Source organism: Callithrix jacchus, chromosome 11 (genome assembly GCF_049354715.1).
Source record: "Callithrix jacchus isolate 240 chromosome 11, calJac240_pri, whole genome shotgun sequence".
NCBI lineage: Eukaryota > Metazoa > Chordata > Mammalia > Primates > Cebidae > Callithrix > Callithrix jacchus.
Genome location: NC_133512.1, coordinates 64,888,276 through 64,904,277, shown reverse-complemented (window position 1 = coordinate 64,904,277; position 16,002 = coordinate 64,888,276). Strand labels below are relative to the sequence as shown.

At 32.1% G+C, this 16,002-nt stretch overlaps 1 protein-coding gene across 3 annotated transcripts in view; it reads right to left on the bottom strand.

Annotated features, from left to right (window-relative positions):
• Nucleotides 1-1,077: 1,077 nt before the first annotated feature.
• SEMA3D (semaphorin 3D) overlaps nucleotides 1,078-16,002 on the bottom strand; it is a 214,417-nt gene continuing 199,492 nt past the window's right edge. For all 3 annotated transcript variants that reach the window (XM_009002554.6, XM_078342090.1, XM_002751650.8), the window contains 2 exons: nucleotides 12,332-12,471; nucleotides 1,078-5,483 (listed from right to left, as the gene is read on the bottom strand). In XM_009002554.6, the coding sequence (XP_009000802.1) occupies nucleotides 5,058-5,483; nucleotides 12,332-12,471 (566 nt within the window). In that variant the 3' untranslated portion in view covers nucleotides 1,078-5,057. The remainder of the gene's footprint in view (nucleotides 5,484-12,331; nucleotides 12,472-16,002) is intronic.

Here is a 16,002-nt window from a genome sequence, read left to right as displayed (position 1 = left end):
AATTGTTACATTCTTGTTTCTTCTGTCTTGAGAATTACTTGTATGGTCTTTATGTATAATATAAATATGTATATTTATATTATATCAAACAAATACACCTGGAATTTTCTCATTTATTAATCTTATATTTCATCTACAGTAAAAGCTTGGACATGATCTAGGACCTAAGAGCTCTGCTATGGTCTCAATTTTTGTGTTCCCTCTTTCCTCAATTTATACATTGAAATCCTAATTCCCAAGGTGATGGTATTAGAAAGTGGGGCCTTTTGGAAGGTGATTAGGTTATGAGAGTGGAACCCTGATGAGTATATTTCTTGCCTGTGTAAAATAGGCTGAAGAGAGATCATTGACCCCTTTCACTATGTGAGGACACACAAGAAGGCACCGTCTATGAATCACAAAGTGGCCCTCACCAGACACAGAATCGACCAGTACCCTTGTCTTGAATTTCCCTTGCTTCAGTACTGTGAGAAATACATTTCTATGGTGTATGGGCCACCCAGTTTATTGTATTTTTTAGTAGCCCAAATGAAGTAAGAATTTTTAAGTATTTTGTGTGAAATTATTTGTTCTTTTAAAGACTGTTACTGTAATCTTCTGTTAGAAACTTATCAGTGAAGTAAAAAAACTTGATATTTCTCAATGCACTATCTCTCTATATTATTTGAATACCACATTTGTGGGACATTATAATATATTATGTATTTGCAAATATAAAACATTCTTCATGTGTGTACCAAATTGTCAAGAAATATGTGTCTGTAAAATAAATTTTAAAAATGTTTTTATAAAGTAAAATTAAAGACAGAAACCTCACCTTACTCTTTAATAAATTATACTCCAATAGGAGTATTTTTAAATAATCAGAAAGCAATTGGAAGCTTAAAAAGAAGTAGGTATCTGTGGTAATAACATTCATCTCAATGCCCTAAAATCTTAATTAAATCACAATGAAGCTTAGCAATATAGTTGCATCAAATTGGGTAGGACACATTATTTTCTTTAATGAATGAAATTACTGTATACTTACAGTGTAAAATGTATCTACCAAAAATTTCAGAAAATATTGAGCTTATATTTTCTTTATTACCATTTTATATATTAAATTTGTTTACCATATTTGGGTTTTAAAAACAAATCTGCAAACAAACTAATAGTCTTTATAATCATAGAACACTAATGTTTGTGTTTTATTATAATACAACCAAAATATACATTTAACAATTTTTAATTATTTTATACTACAAGGCTACATTTCTTTTAAAATAGCAAAACTATAAATTCAATGTTGATTGCTAACCACTCACAATACTAGAATTAAATTATATGATTAACTATGGCGTCTAACAAATTTTTCCCTTTTCCAAAAATCATCTATCTCACTTTCCATAAATACTTTATACTACAAAATATTTAAATGAGAGGTATAAATCATGTGTATGAACCTGTCTTTGCACTCCAAATATATAGAATCTGGGAATCTTAGACTTTATTTTTTTAACCTTACATGTAAGATGAATTATTTAAAATTGTGATCATTTAATATGATAAAATACGTCTTCTATAAAAACATATCAAATTTGTTTTTTTGGTTTGTTTCCAAATTATCCATTCCCAGTAAGGCTAACCAATTCCAACATATTTTCAAACAAAAATGTGACATTCTAAAGGGAGGCTATTTCAGTTTTGATTTCCATTTTTATTTATTATATAAATAAATATGAAATATATTTAAGAAAATCAGTATGTAATAAATGCTCTTGTTTATTGTTTTGTGGACAGCTGAATAATATCAAGTTTTCCTTGGAAATTTAATTTTGATAAAAATTAAAAAATGAAAAGTTACTACTAATAGCTTATTGTTTAGTTGAGTCTATAAAATTCAGCAGGAACAAAACATACTACAATATGAAGAACCAAAATATAAACCAAAAGCAAAATTCAAGAGTAAGACCATTTTGTAGCCAGCACATTGTAAAAGAGCATTGTTTTAGTCAACAGAATGATGAAACATTTGTGAATTGTAATTCTTCTCCTACTCTTGTGGCTTTTGCAAATTACTAAAATTCTCTATGAATATTTTTCCATTTCTTAGATAATTTGTTTGGTTTCCAAAAGTGTTTATTCAACAATGTGGATGTAGTATTTCAAGCTCTTTGGAAAAAAGGGCTCTATGAGAATTAATTAGACAATTCATTTCTAAACAAACTCTTAAAATTTACAATAAATTGAATGTAAATGAATGCAGACATGCAGGATTCTATTTAGCAGCATAAATAGCTGAAATGAATTCAGAAAAGAACACAAAAGGCAGTCAAAAACATATGTATGAGAGACAAGAAAAATATGAAACCTTGAGTAAACAGGCATTTTAAGATCCCCTCCGTAGAGATTCAATTTCTTAGAAAGCATATTTGAAACCATTAACTATACTTTTCTTTTTCATTATTTTAAGGCAAATTTGGTAAAGTAGTCAGTTGTAGGAAAGTATGTACTGTGTTTGTGGATTTAATATGTTCATATTCTTGTCTAATGTTCTAGACAACTAAAAAGCTAATAAAAAGTATAGTTTAGATATTCTTTATCTTTATAAATACACATAAATATTTTCCCTCCATGTTGTTTTTTATTGTGTGAAATTTTGTTTTACTAATAATACATTTAATGTGTTTTAACTAATTATTATGAATTGAGAATATTGTATCCAAAGCAGCCAGAATATTATATGTGGTCATAAAATAAGTTTTCCAAATTTTGACTGAGTTACTAGGATTAGAAAGAAGTAATTAAAAAATGGTTTGGACATTCAAATTTGGATGAAAGTAAAATTTATTTTCATAAATCAGTCCTAACATTTGAGCTCCATGTAATTTTTCCAAAGTCATTCATTATATGATTATTACTGTTGGGACCCACAAATATTTGGAAGATTTTTTAATTAAAAATGTTCCCACTTAATTGCTTTGAGCTTGCTATGAATTCCTGGAACATTCCGTCCAAGCAAATCTATAATTACAAAAACTTTTGTTATACTATTCAATTAGTAGTCTGATCATGCCACACTATTCTTTTGCATTACTTTTTAAATGAGTGATTTGTTCTGGTTCACTTTTATTAAAATTATTCCTTAGCTTTTCCTCAGTGAAACACCTACAAATATTCATCAGTAAAGGGAGTATTAAACCTCATATATCAGTTTGACTAATCTGAGATAGGTAAGCAATGCAAATAAAATAAATATAAGAGAGAGACAATGCCCTCAACATAGAGCCACAGATCTTGCATTAAGTTGCCCTCTAATCACACGGGGTTTCTCACAGACTTTTCTTTCATGATATGTAGAATGCATGAGAAACAAGAAATGTCTGTTATTTAGTTTTCTGAAAAGCTGCCTTCCATGTGAGGAAGTGACTAATTTTTCATTTCACACTATAAAGGGCGTGAAAAAGGCAAAACAGAAGAAGGCTAAGGGTTCTGTGTTACAAGAAGGAAAGGTGATTTCTGCTTAAACAGACAGGAAACACACCATACGTATTCAGAGGGAAAGTCAAATTGAAAACATTTGAAAGTACTAACAAAATATGAAAGATGTTTATGTTAATATTACGAAGTTGGTTCCTTTTACATGTGGCAAGCTTATTAATTGTTAAATTACTAAAAGAATTATACTACAATTACAACAGATTAACTCAGCAATGTGAACAGGTTGAGTGAAGAAAAGATGTCAAAGAGTTAATTTAACCCTTCCCGTTGTCAAAATTTTCCACTTGTTCTGTTATTCAACAAATATATATTCCCACTCCCCAGCATTGTCATTTTCTTAATTCTCTCTCTCTGTATTATATATTGTTTTTTCCTATTCACTTTAATGTAATCACAGAATCCAATATACGGGAGAGAATAAAGGCAGTAAAAAGAAATAATATACAGAGTATGATAAATATTTTTAAAAGAGAGAAAATATATACTGAAATATCATTGGTTATAAATAAAATGTCTTCCTATGATTCTGCAGAAAAATTTATTTTTCCTCAGACTTTTGCTAGCAATTTGTTATACTCTAGTTTTTTTTTTAACAGATGAATTACAAATTGGCAGCTACTTATACTCTAGTGAAAAGAGCTCCATTATACTTCTTTCACTTTATTTGTGACTGTTCTTCCTTTTCATGGGGATATGAGTTTTCTCCAAAGCCAGAATTTATGGCTTTTTCCTTCTGTCTTCTAACAAATCCCATCATGCCTTCCCCTTAGGATGCATTATACATCATGATGTTTCCCTTGTTTTACTTAAATATTTTTCCCATATCTTATTAAAATATTTATTAAGCATTCTGCCCCTGTGGAGCTTAGCATGTATTCTAGAAACACATAACTGAGCACCAGCTTCTCTCTGTGAACCCGTTACTCCTAACTAGTCAACAGAAATCCTGGGGGAAGCATGGATGCCCTTCAGTAGATCAATGTTGTAGGACCCTAAATTTAACCCCTGTGGCCAGAAAGAAATAATGCAACTCTCCAAAGTCCTATACCATTCTCCAGGAGTGAATGGCTCACTGGGAAAGTTCCTGTTGATAATGGGAGTTGTCTTAATTTGTGTCTGTCCTCTAATTCCCTACCACAAGGTAGCTGGTTCTCAATAGGAATGATATATCTGTTCATAAGAACATAGCACAGCTGCATGGTAAATTCCATGCTTAACGGACATTTGAGGGAATAAAACACCTTATTACAATATTAAATTTGGTGCTTGCTTAGCTCAATTATTTACATGACAATAAATTCCAAAACATAAAACATTTACAAATTTAAAGCCCCTATTTTTAGGATAATTCTTATATTTTGCAGGTGCAAGATTTGTTCTTGGAAAACTGGTTCAAATGAATTTTTTTGCCCTTTCTTATATTCACCACATATCATCTTATTCGGATTATTGTCTTGTGCCTTAGCAAAACTCCATGGGAAGCATTTATGAATTATTACAATATAAGGGATATACAAAACAGAAGACAGTGTTTTTGCACGTAAAAAATTATTTTCTTTAAATTAAGTAGAAGACTATGTGGCCACAGCTCTAGGGAGCTCATCCAGGTCTCTGTGATGTCTTCGATTTCGTTTCTTCTTCATTTCCTGCATGTGCTTCCACTTTGGGCTCCCCTTGTTTCGCTGTCTCCGCTTCTCCCTGTGCCACATCTGTTCGCAGTACTGGTCGAGGCTGAAGTTTGGGCTGCTAAGGATTTGGATGTAGTCTTTGTATCTCAACCGTGACTCAGCCAATAGATCCTTGACCTGCCCCTCCTCATGCTCTGCCCTCTGGGTATTTTCCATCTGTTCATTCTCAATAACATTCAAAGTCAGCTTCACTATGGTGTGGATAAAAGTGTGCTCCTGTGCTTTGCAGTAATACATCCCAGAATCCTTCTTCTGCAAACTTCGAATCAGTAGCCCATATTCTGTTTTGATGATCCTTTCATCGGGTTTCAACTGCAGAATTGGAAAAATGTAGGTAATAAATTAAAAACAGAGAAAGCTAAGAGCAAATGAAAACAGGCCACATAATTTTACATAGATGAACCTAAAAGACGTATTCACTGTCTCTGTCTCGGCATCAAGCACAATATTGTCAGCCATATTTAAAAAGGGTGAAAAACTTCAACTAAATAGTAGCCCCCAAACTATGTCCTGAATTTTTCAAATTTGTATTTTATGAAGTCTAACTTAGCAAAACTCCATGGGAAGCATTTATAAATTATTATCTTTTTTCTTCCAGTATACAGATAGGAGTTAAGAACGGTTAAAAGTGATGAAAAACTAGAAACTAGCAAGCCACTTTCTTAACAGAGATTTCAGATACAAATTCCTGTACCAAGTTCACAAATTAGCGCCTGAATTTTGGAGCAAGAAAGCAACACTAAGAATCATTGAATAGAAAATGAGCTTCACTATATATGCTACTATCTATAGGGTAGAATAGAACAATAATTCCAAATGGAATTTGCTGTTTTCCAGATATCACAGAATAAATTACGTGAGTAGCATATGAAAGCTGTAAATGATGACTTCTTTAAAGTCAGACCCAAAGGTATGGGTATAGTCTTTTGGACGTTAGAGCTGTAACTGAGTAGGACCCTAGTCAGAAGGTTAGCAACATTGAAAGCTCAATTTCCCTCTTTACTGTCGATTGAATTTTGATACTGTATGTATATGTGATACTTTAGATTGTCATCTGTGGAAATATTTGCCATACCTCCGTGTACTATAACATAGTAAAATGATTTCAAGTGTGAGAAAGCACAATGAACACAAAGCTTTTTTCTACTGAAATGTGATGCTCTCCAGCCATTGAAGCAATATTACTAAAATACGTCTACTTGTAACATTAAGTTTGCCTGGCCCATGATACGGTGTGAATAGCAAACCTATCTTCAGTAAAACTAGAGGCATGTTTACCGACAAAAGAGCCCTGCTTAATGCGGAGTATTGTTGAGTAGCTCAGCATTAAGTGGAGTAACAACAACAACAACAAAGAAATCTGGAAGATTTCCCAGTTTACACATCTGCCCCTGCATTGTAGACTTTTAGTTGATGGAAATCAAGGAGGCATAAAGATGGCTAAATTAAATTTATTCACAGTGGGTGGATTGTTCTCTGAATCTTTATGTGAAAAATATGTAGGAAAAAATCTTCCCAATTCTGGAAATATGAGAAAAGGAAAAGAAACATCTCTGGCTACCAGCCCAGTTAACTAAGAAGTATATGGCAAGCCACCCTCTGTGCCAGAGAAGTGCAGCTGGCGGGGAACCATTTGAGGCCAAAGGCAGGTCACAGCTCAGATCCCTGGTTAATGAGGCTGAATGGTCTCCAGGCCTGCCTTTGCTCTGCACTGAATTCACACCATCAGAGTTTTGTTTGTTTGTTTCTCTTATGTTGCCTATTTGGTAAGCTGGATGTGGTATTCTTTTTCTTATGAACTTATTCTAAAAGCCCAGACATTTGGAAATGCTATTGTAATACAAACTAACTTTGAATTAATTTACATTCTCAGAAACCATAGGAGTCTCATGCCTAAAATAGATGTGAATTTGAATCGGGAGAGTTCTAAATGACCAATCTTAAACAGAAATGGCAATCTCAAATCTAATACACTATAATTGTTCTTTTCCCTTTGATAACTTCACTGTCAAATTTTTGAGAAAATTTAATACACATCAGGTCTCAAAATGCTAGCTTCATAACCTAACCTTCTGGTTTCTATCTACTCTGTTTCCTATGATGACTCATTTATCTTCCTCCATTGGTCTCCCATCTATCAAGTTAGTGGTGCAGCATATGGCGTAGTTGGGGATTAAAAGCAAGCTCTTTGAAGGTTAAAGGGTGAAATATTATTAGCAACATTACACACTACTGCCATGCTGCTTGAGAGGTAATATTTTGAAGCCTTTATTACTGTAATTCTCTTAATAGAAAATGGCCTAAGGTTATTAGCATAACAATCAAAGTGGATATGTGCAGTTCTAGCTTTCTCTAGATTTCCTTTACATAACTGGCACTCTTGCTCATGTTTAAACTGCATTTAATATGGCTTTTAGAGATTGTCACAGCTCTGACTCAGGACTTTTTATTGTTGTCTTTAATCTTCTGACAGGAAGAAATTATGACTTGATCTCACACATATTGTGCAACACTTCATCATTATGTTTGCTATTATCTTTCTGTATCCTGTTTATGTTGTTGTACTTTGAGGTCAGTTTCCCTTCCCCGCTTTCCCCTCTAGTTTTGTCCCCACAGGACTCAGGATTCCATAAACACCTGGCATTCCATTACCCAGTCATGATCTTTCAACTTTCTTTTCTTCTGTGGAATGCTGGATTTGTTCTTTGGTTTTTGACCTATAGATACCATACTTGATTTAATAAATTTTCAGCATTCTAGATCTAACTAATGTCTATTAGGTCATTTAACTAATTTTCTTCTTGCTAAAATTTCAATAATATGCTTTTAGTAAACTGGCAGCTCTAATGAAAGACATTTTGAATATCTATATTTACACAGAATTTTTACAATTTAGAGATAAAAATTTGTCATCCAGAAACTAAGTAGGTATATTAACATGTGCCTACTTTACATTCTCATTCTCTGTAATGCTTTCATTCTTTGCTGAAATAGGATGCATTATGCAGACTGTATCTTAACAGTGAAATGTCAGCACAGTCAATTTAAAAAATTCAGCTCCTTTACAAAGAGATAATGTAATCTCTGGCCATTGATTTAAACTCTTAGAATTTTTTCCACTCTAGAAGTGATAAGTAAAAACTGCCCAACCTTACAAATCAAAACCATATTACAATAATGTGTAATATGTATAATATTAAATTATTAATACCTATAATCTGTAAAGAACTTATTATCCATTTGCCTAATGTGAACAAGGATAATATATTTGGCATTATTAAATGTAGATCTTCAGTGAAGGGCAATTCATTTAACATGAGAATAGTAACATGGAAGGGACAAAGGACATTTAGGTATTAACCAGCAGGTAAAGGTCAGGGACTTTATCACTGATAATAGCAGCCTAATGGTAGTTCCTTTACAGATAATTCACATGTCAGTTCTTTCATAGTAAAAGCATTGCATGTGCCTTGGGAGAGAGCAGGGCTTCAAAAATATCACCTTTCTCAAACAAACAGAAAATATTACCAGAGAAAAATTAGGATTAAAAAATAAAGAAAGCTCCTTGTGTGAGAAAACAAATGTCTGAAAAACTGTTGCAAAAATTTCTCTGTATTTGAAAAATACACTGGAAAGTTTTCTTATTTAATTTGGAAGACAGGAAAAGGAACTGGAATGGAATCATTTGTATACATGCTTTTAAATTTCTCAGAGTTTACTTAACATGATACTGTATATTATCCATCTATTAATATACCCCAAAAACAATAATTAATACTTTTAAGCAAACATCAGAAAAAGGAAAACTTACTAAAAAGGATGCTGTAGCAATGAGCTCATTATTCTAAAAAAAATCAAATGTAAACTTAAATAACTACTAGATTAATATCTTTGGTTACATGTAAGTATAATAGGTAAAGCGTAAATGTAAAAAAAGTAAGATAACTAGAAAAAATATATAATTGCTGTCTCATTGGGAAAAGAGTCTTTGTGCATAACAGGTGAAAAATCACAGAGCCATAAATCAATAGATTTGCCTATATAAATAAATTTGTAGAAAAGAAATTGTTAGAAACAAATGTAAAATAAAATAATGTGTAATATGTATAATATTAAATTATTAATACCTATAATCTGTAAAAAACTTATTATAATTATTTTTAAATAAATATGGCATTATAAAGTAAGCAATGACAGGCAAGACAATTCACCAAATTCAACTGAAGCCAACAACCAAGAAACGTAAGAAGATAAGTTCACATCCACTAATATTCAAAGAACTACATATTAATGCAATACATTTTCTCATATTAAGCTGGTAAAGATTTTTTTTAATTGTGATACATAATTTTGCCTCAGGGATTCATAACAGACATTAATACAGTGATTTTATGTGAAATTAGCAATAGGCAGTTGTTTATCAAAATCCATAAAGATAAAAAATGTTTTTAAGTTATTTATTATTTTACTTCTAAGATTTTTCCCTAAGAAAATAGGTAGACAAGTAGAGAAAGACTCAGATATAAACGAAGTTCATTACTTTTTTTTTCTTTTAGCAGGAACACGAACTATTGAAAGAACACCTGGAATACCTATGGGTAACTATGGCATCGGGTGGGATGTGTGGGAGACAGAAAAACATGGTATTGACGTTAAAGGAAAATGGAAAATGCTCACAGTACAATGGCTAATGAGGAAAAAAGCTGTAGTAGATATCAAAATATTACTTATGCTTATCTACACTTAGTGGCCTCATAGTTATTTGATGTGTTACTGTAATGTTAAAATCATTCATAATGAAAAGAACAAAAATAAAATAAGCTCTACAAGTGGAAAAATGCAAATATTTGAAGATATTTTTAAAAATATTATTAAAATGCTAGAGAAAATATGGTCCAGTCTCGTTTACTTATTCAGATCCCAGAGTTCAACAGAAGCCTGGGGACTGCCAATTGACTCAGTAGTTACAGTACAAACATCATCAATTTTAAGAACAGCTTTATAAGAAAGTCAGCAGACAACTGACTCATGACCTCCCCTACAGCACCCAACTGTGAAACAGCTCAGTAAGGAAATGTTCTCCTCCTGGCAGAGAATAACCTGGTGACAGCCTCTGTGCCACAGGAGATTATGGTCCCTCCTGCAGGCTGTTTTTGAGTGGAGGAAAGATTCCAAACTGTGACCTTACGGGTAAGAAGCAGAAGGGATCCTACTGGGAAAAATGTTTCAAGCATAATCTGGATATTGCCATTTTCCTCAGCTCAGGAAGCAGTATTGCATATCCTGGACAATGTGAAACTGTCTATTTACAAAGATAAATGAAAATACCAGTTGAAATATTACAGCTAAGATACTTTTAAGTAAAATTCAATAAATATTTCTGCTTCATTGAAATTCATGGAGCATGGTACCATCATGAATATATAATATACTGTTAAAAGGTAAATTAAAATAATGCACAGAATTTTCAAGAAAATGAAAGATGTGAATGCAAACAACCACAGGCAAATGTTAGTATCTATGGCTGAGAGATGAACTCAAGCAGAGGACTACATATCTTTAAAAATCAGATTAAATTTTCCATGAAGAAAAATGTCATTTATTAAAGAATTATATTTAATTGAAAAGCAATTACCCAACTTTATTCACTATAAAATTAAAAATATTGGTTTGTGACACTTAAGATTAAAACATTGTAATTTAACCTAAATCTAGATGTTGGAAATTTTTAATATAATTCTTTCAATATTTCTTGGATAGCAAGTAAATATCTTATATTTTGAAATTAATCACCTATATCAAATAATATTTCAATATATATTGGTAAAAATGGGACCCTTAAAATAAATATTCAGTGTAAATATGAATCTGCTCTAATCTTAGGACTTATAGAAGTCAGGAACAATAAGGAATCTAGTTTTATTGGAGATATTTGACTTAATAAGGCATTTGACTTAATTATTTCTTTATTCCTGTATTAAGTATGTAAAAAGTAGCATTTATAAAAAGTTATTCTTGTATCTGTTAGATGAAGAGAATAATATTAAATTCTTCATATATGAGTGAAATGATATCTTTAAATCAATTTCTTATGATAAAATTTGATTTTTCTACTTGAGTTTAAGATTTCTTAACCTCAGCAGCATTGATGTTTGGGGTGAGATAGTTCTTTATTGTAAGGGGCTGTGCATTGTAGGATTCTTAGAATCATCTGTGACCTCTACCCAGCACACACCAGCAGCAACTGCTCAGCCACCCACCCACCCAGCTGTGAGGTTAAAAAATGTCTCCAGACATTGCCTAACATCAGCACTTGGGAAACAAAATTATCTGAGGTTGAGATCCACTGTTCTGTACTAATGTTTTACTTAATGCCATTACTATTTTAAATGTTTATAGACTTGCCAATAAGGCTGATATTTTAGATAATTTTGATCCACATGTAAAATATCCTCATTTATAGGGTGTCTGTAATTTTATATGCATAATTTACAGTTGTGAGAGCCTCCTTTTTGAAATTCTACATTCTCATATGTGTTTTCTCACTTAATTTTACAGTAACTTTTTAATTAATTTTGTTCACTCAGAAAACTGGGAGCTCAGGAACATTACCAAAGGTTTAAGGACCATGTTTCAACTCAAGATATGTAATTCTGAATCCTGTGTGTTCATTCCATTATTCATTACAGTGTCCTTAGTTTAACATGTCTGGATACTTACCTAATTTGCTCATGTAATTTGACAAACATAGATATTTCTGTTTTAATACAACATCAACAAATTTTTCTCATGATCTGAATTGAACACAATGTGAACTAAAATTTAGTCACTGTTCTACTGTGGGGGAAAAAATATGGTGTTCTTGTTATTAGTCAGAGATTTGTTTCTAAATATAGGCAATCCATGAAATATAGAATTTGAAAAAAGATGTAAATTTCTTTACAAACTTTAGTCTGCTTCTAAATATATTTTATGAATACATTTGTGTGAAAGTGGCCTATTCTTATCTCAGAGTTATTGTTACCTTTGATGTTAGTGAGAAAAAAACTGCTTTTTTAATCAAATAATGATGAGAGCAGCACATAGCACTAAATGTTGAACATCTCTCAATTGCACACTATTTCCCTCAAGGTGAGTATTCTTTGATGACAACAGCTTACCTCCTCTCGATGCTCATCTCCTGACCGCTGGATATACCACTTAATCGTTGCTTGTTGGGATTTAGGTATACATTCCAGAAAGGTTGAGTTAAATTCAATGCCAAAAATCACCTTTTCATCAGCAGTTTCTTGACTAATGCCTGGAAAGCAAACATGGAATAAGAGATTAACCTTGACCTGATTTTAAAAGCAATGGGAAAACAGAATGATTCAGAACAGATGCCATGGAGAAAGAATCATATACATTATTAAAGAGAAAGGAAATTGATGGTATAATATTGTTACCTGAGACAAATATTATCCAATAGATTGGTTTTTAAATTTTTATCCCTGTATTGTCATTTTTATTATTTCATCAATATATCAGCTGTTTGCACTTGGTTTTTTAAAAATAATATTCAAAATATCTAGCTCTATACACTGAGATTTCTTCCTTTGAGCTGAATAAACCTTTTGCATCTTTTAGTGCTTTAACACTTTTTTGTTAGTATAAAATAGAAACAACTTTGTAGGTGGTTCATCAGGAGCTGTTTGCTTTACTTTTAAAGGTAATTCTATCATGAATTGGTCCACAGAGCTGATCAGATAACAGCAAATTTTGATATCAGAAAAGTAAGTATAATGATTTACACTTGATAAAATTTTACAATGATGATTATAAGCCAGATGCACTAATACTCAAAATCTGGGTCTTTTTAATCTGTATTAATCTACCATTTAAAAAAATTTTTTATACAGAGGGATTTTTTAGCCTGATACACATATGCTATAAGATAGTTAAGGGGATGCTTAAACAGTGTCTCAGACACCTTCTTCTTGTAAATCAATGCCCATCTGAAATAAATTCCATCTAGTGTACATAAAGACTGTGTCCCATGTGTGATCTAAGAGCTATGGCTCAAATATGATCAAATAAAAAATGACAGCTGCTCAGCCTGGCCCAAATATTCACTATTCCATCATATATTCAGATATCTCAATTTTCAGATGGGCTTACTTAGCACTATAGACATCAACTAGAATAAGGCTTAAGGGACTAAGTGAATCCTAAAGCTAAACACACAAATTATCAGCTAATGGCATAAATGCACATATATTAAATAGTTAGGCTTCTTTTCGAGAAACTTATTTTGAATTTATTTGTATTTTACCAGCAAGGATTAAGTCAAGCATGCTGACACCATCATGAATTAACCTCATCTAACCTTCAAAATGTGTGGATTCCATTTAAAATCTGTAGCCTATCAACTATCTCCACCAATTCAACAGATTATATCTGTGATTTTCACAGTGAATAAATTCCTAATGCACAGAAAGATCACTGGTGCCAATCATGGAAAAGAAAGACATACACTATCTTATAATTACAGATACCATTTTCCTGAGAAAGGGATTTTGTCAACAAAGTAGGAGAGATGCAGGTTGATTGCTGGGTTTTGGGGCAATGGCTCAGGAGAAATGGAATTAGACTGACTTAACCAAAGAATTGGTCAATTTAGTAAAAGATAAATTGGTGAAATCAACTAGAAAAAAATAGTGAGCTCATTATCTGAACTATTTTTTCAAATTAGTAAAAATAATGTCCTTGACATCTCTATATCAGTTTCACTGAAAATGAAAATGAATTTGTTACTTCCACCATTTGTTTCATTTCTGAATTTTGTTTTCTATGTTAAAATTGTTTATAATGTACATAGAAGTATGCATATATATATATATATATATATATACAAAAAAATTATACACACAGGTTAAGTGTCCTTAATTCAAAAATCTGGAATCCAAAATCCAAAACATTTCAGCATGGACATTAACCACAGTGGAAAATTTTACTCCTGACCTCACATGATGGGTTGCAGTCAAAATACAGGGCCACAAATACAGTTTATGTGTGAATAAGGTAAGAAAATGATTGCTTATTGGTAGCATGTAAATTCAGAGTCAGGAATGATGGTGATACCATACAATCACTGATTGTCCACATGAGTGACTGAGAAAATAACACTGTTACCTTCTTATGGTACATGGTACTTTGTTTCATGCACAGTATTATTAAAAATACTATACAAAATTACCTGAAGGCTATGTGTATAAGGTGTATATGAAACATAAATAAATTCTGTGTTCAGATTTGGGTCTCATCCCAAGATATTTTATATGTATATACACATATTCCAAAATCTGATAAAATGTGAAATCCAAAACCTCCGGCTCCCAGTCATTTCAGATAAGATATATTCAACTTGTTTTATTCTACTGTGACCAATTTTTTAAAAAGTTATATACAACACTGTTTTGAAATAGTTAAAATACCTTCTTATGACATGTAAGATAATTTTGGAGTACTCTTTTTTTCCAGATAAGCAATCAAAAATGTTTTCATAGTAAAATGCCTAGAATACCTCTTTATAATAAATATATAGCTGTCATTGAAGTGCCAAATTGATCTCTTTAATGTTGTTAAACTCTTTTTCTGCATGAATTGCTGATTTTATGTCATTGATAATCATGCAGTTTCACAGCTTTTAACAATTAAAGTAATAAAGAAAGAAAAAAAGGAGGAAAAGAAACATATTTGCCAATTATTCAAGACTTGACATCCTAATAAAGTGCAGCCTACATTTATGGTGGATTAGAAACAAGTCATTTAATTTGTAAATATCTTCACAGTCTCTACTCCAACTCCCACAACTGATTCTTTGCCTCTAGCCTCTCATATTCCAATCAATTTTCTATACAGGTATCAATTACTTCTATTTTAAAATCAACTTTTCTGAGCAATATGAAAAAGCTACTAGCACCTATAAAGTAAACGTAAACTTAATAGAATCACATAGAGACTGTCACAAACTTAACTGAACCTATGTGAGGTCTTTCTGATTTTAATTATTGTTAATTCATCTACTTTATAAAATCTAACTTTCTCCTGAAGGCATGGCTCAAATACTATCCATCCGAATATCCCTCCATTTACTGTCTATTACACAGTGGTTATTGTGTGCCTAACACACTAACGTCATTTTAAGTGCTAGGATAATATGACAGGACGAATATGAAATTCACTGCCCTCCAGAAACTTACATGCTAGTGACATGGACAAAGTAATCAAATAAATAAATAAAGAAGGAATATCTGCTGCAAAACAATAAAGGAGATTAGAAAATACCGAGGGCAAAAAAAAGTATTTTAGTTAGGATGAACGGGAAAGGTCTCTCTGAAGAATCAACATTTAAGCATAAGATTAATTGATGTAAAGATGGAGCTATGTAAACATCTGAAAAACGAGTTCCTCAGATACAGAGGACAATGAATGCAAACATACAAAAGGCAGCAACCCAATTGGTGCTTTTGAAAAAGAGAAACCTACTAAGTGAATCCAGCAACAGAGATGTGAAGGAGGGTCAGAGAATATACTAAAACTCAGGTCAAAAAGCATCTTACATGCCACAGTAAAGCGTTTGACTTTTTCACCAATTGTTCTAAGAAGATATTGAAAAATGTTGAGTAAAGGAATGACATGCTGTGGCTGAAGTTTTTAAAAAGATGACTCTGGCTAGTAAGTGGGGTGTACTACTATGTGGGGAACATATGGGAGTGGTGCAAGTGTGGAGGCGGAGAGACCCGTGAAGCAGCTACTGGAGAGCTACTGGGGCCTCAGTTAGGCTGGCATC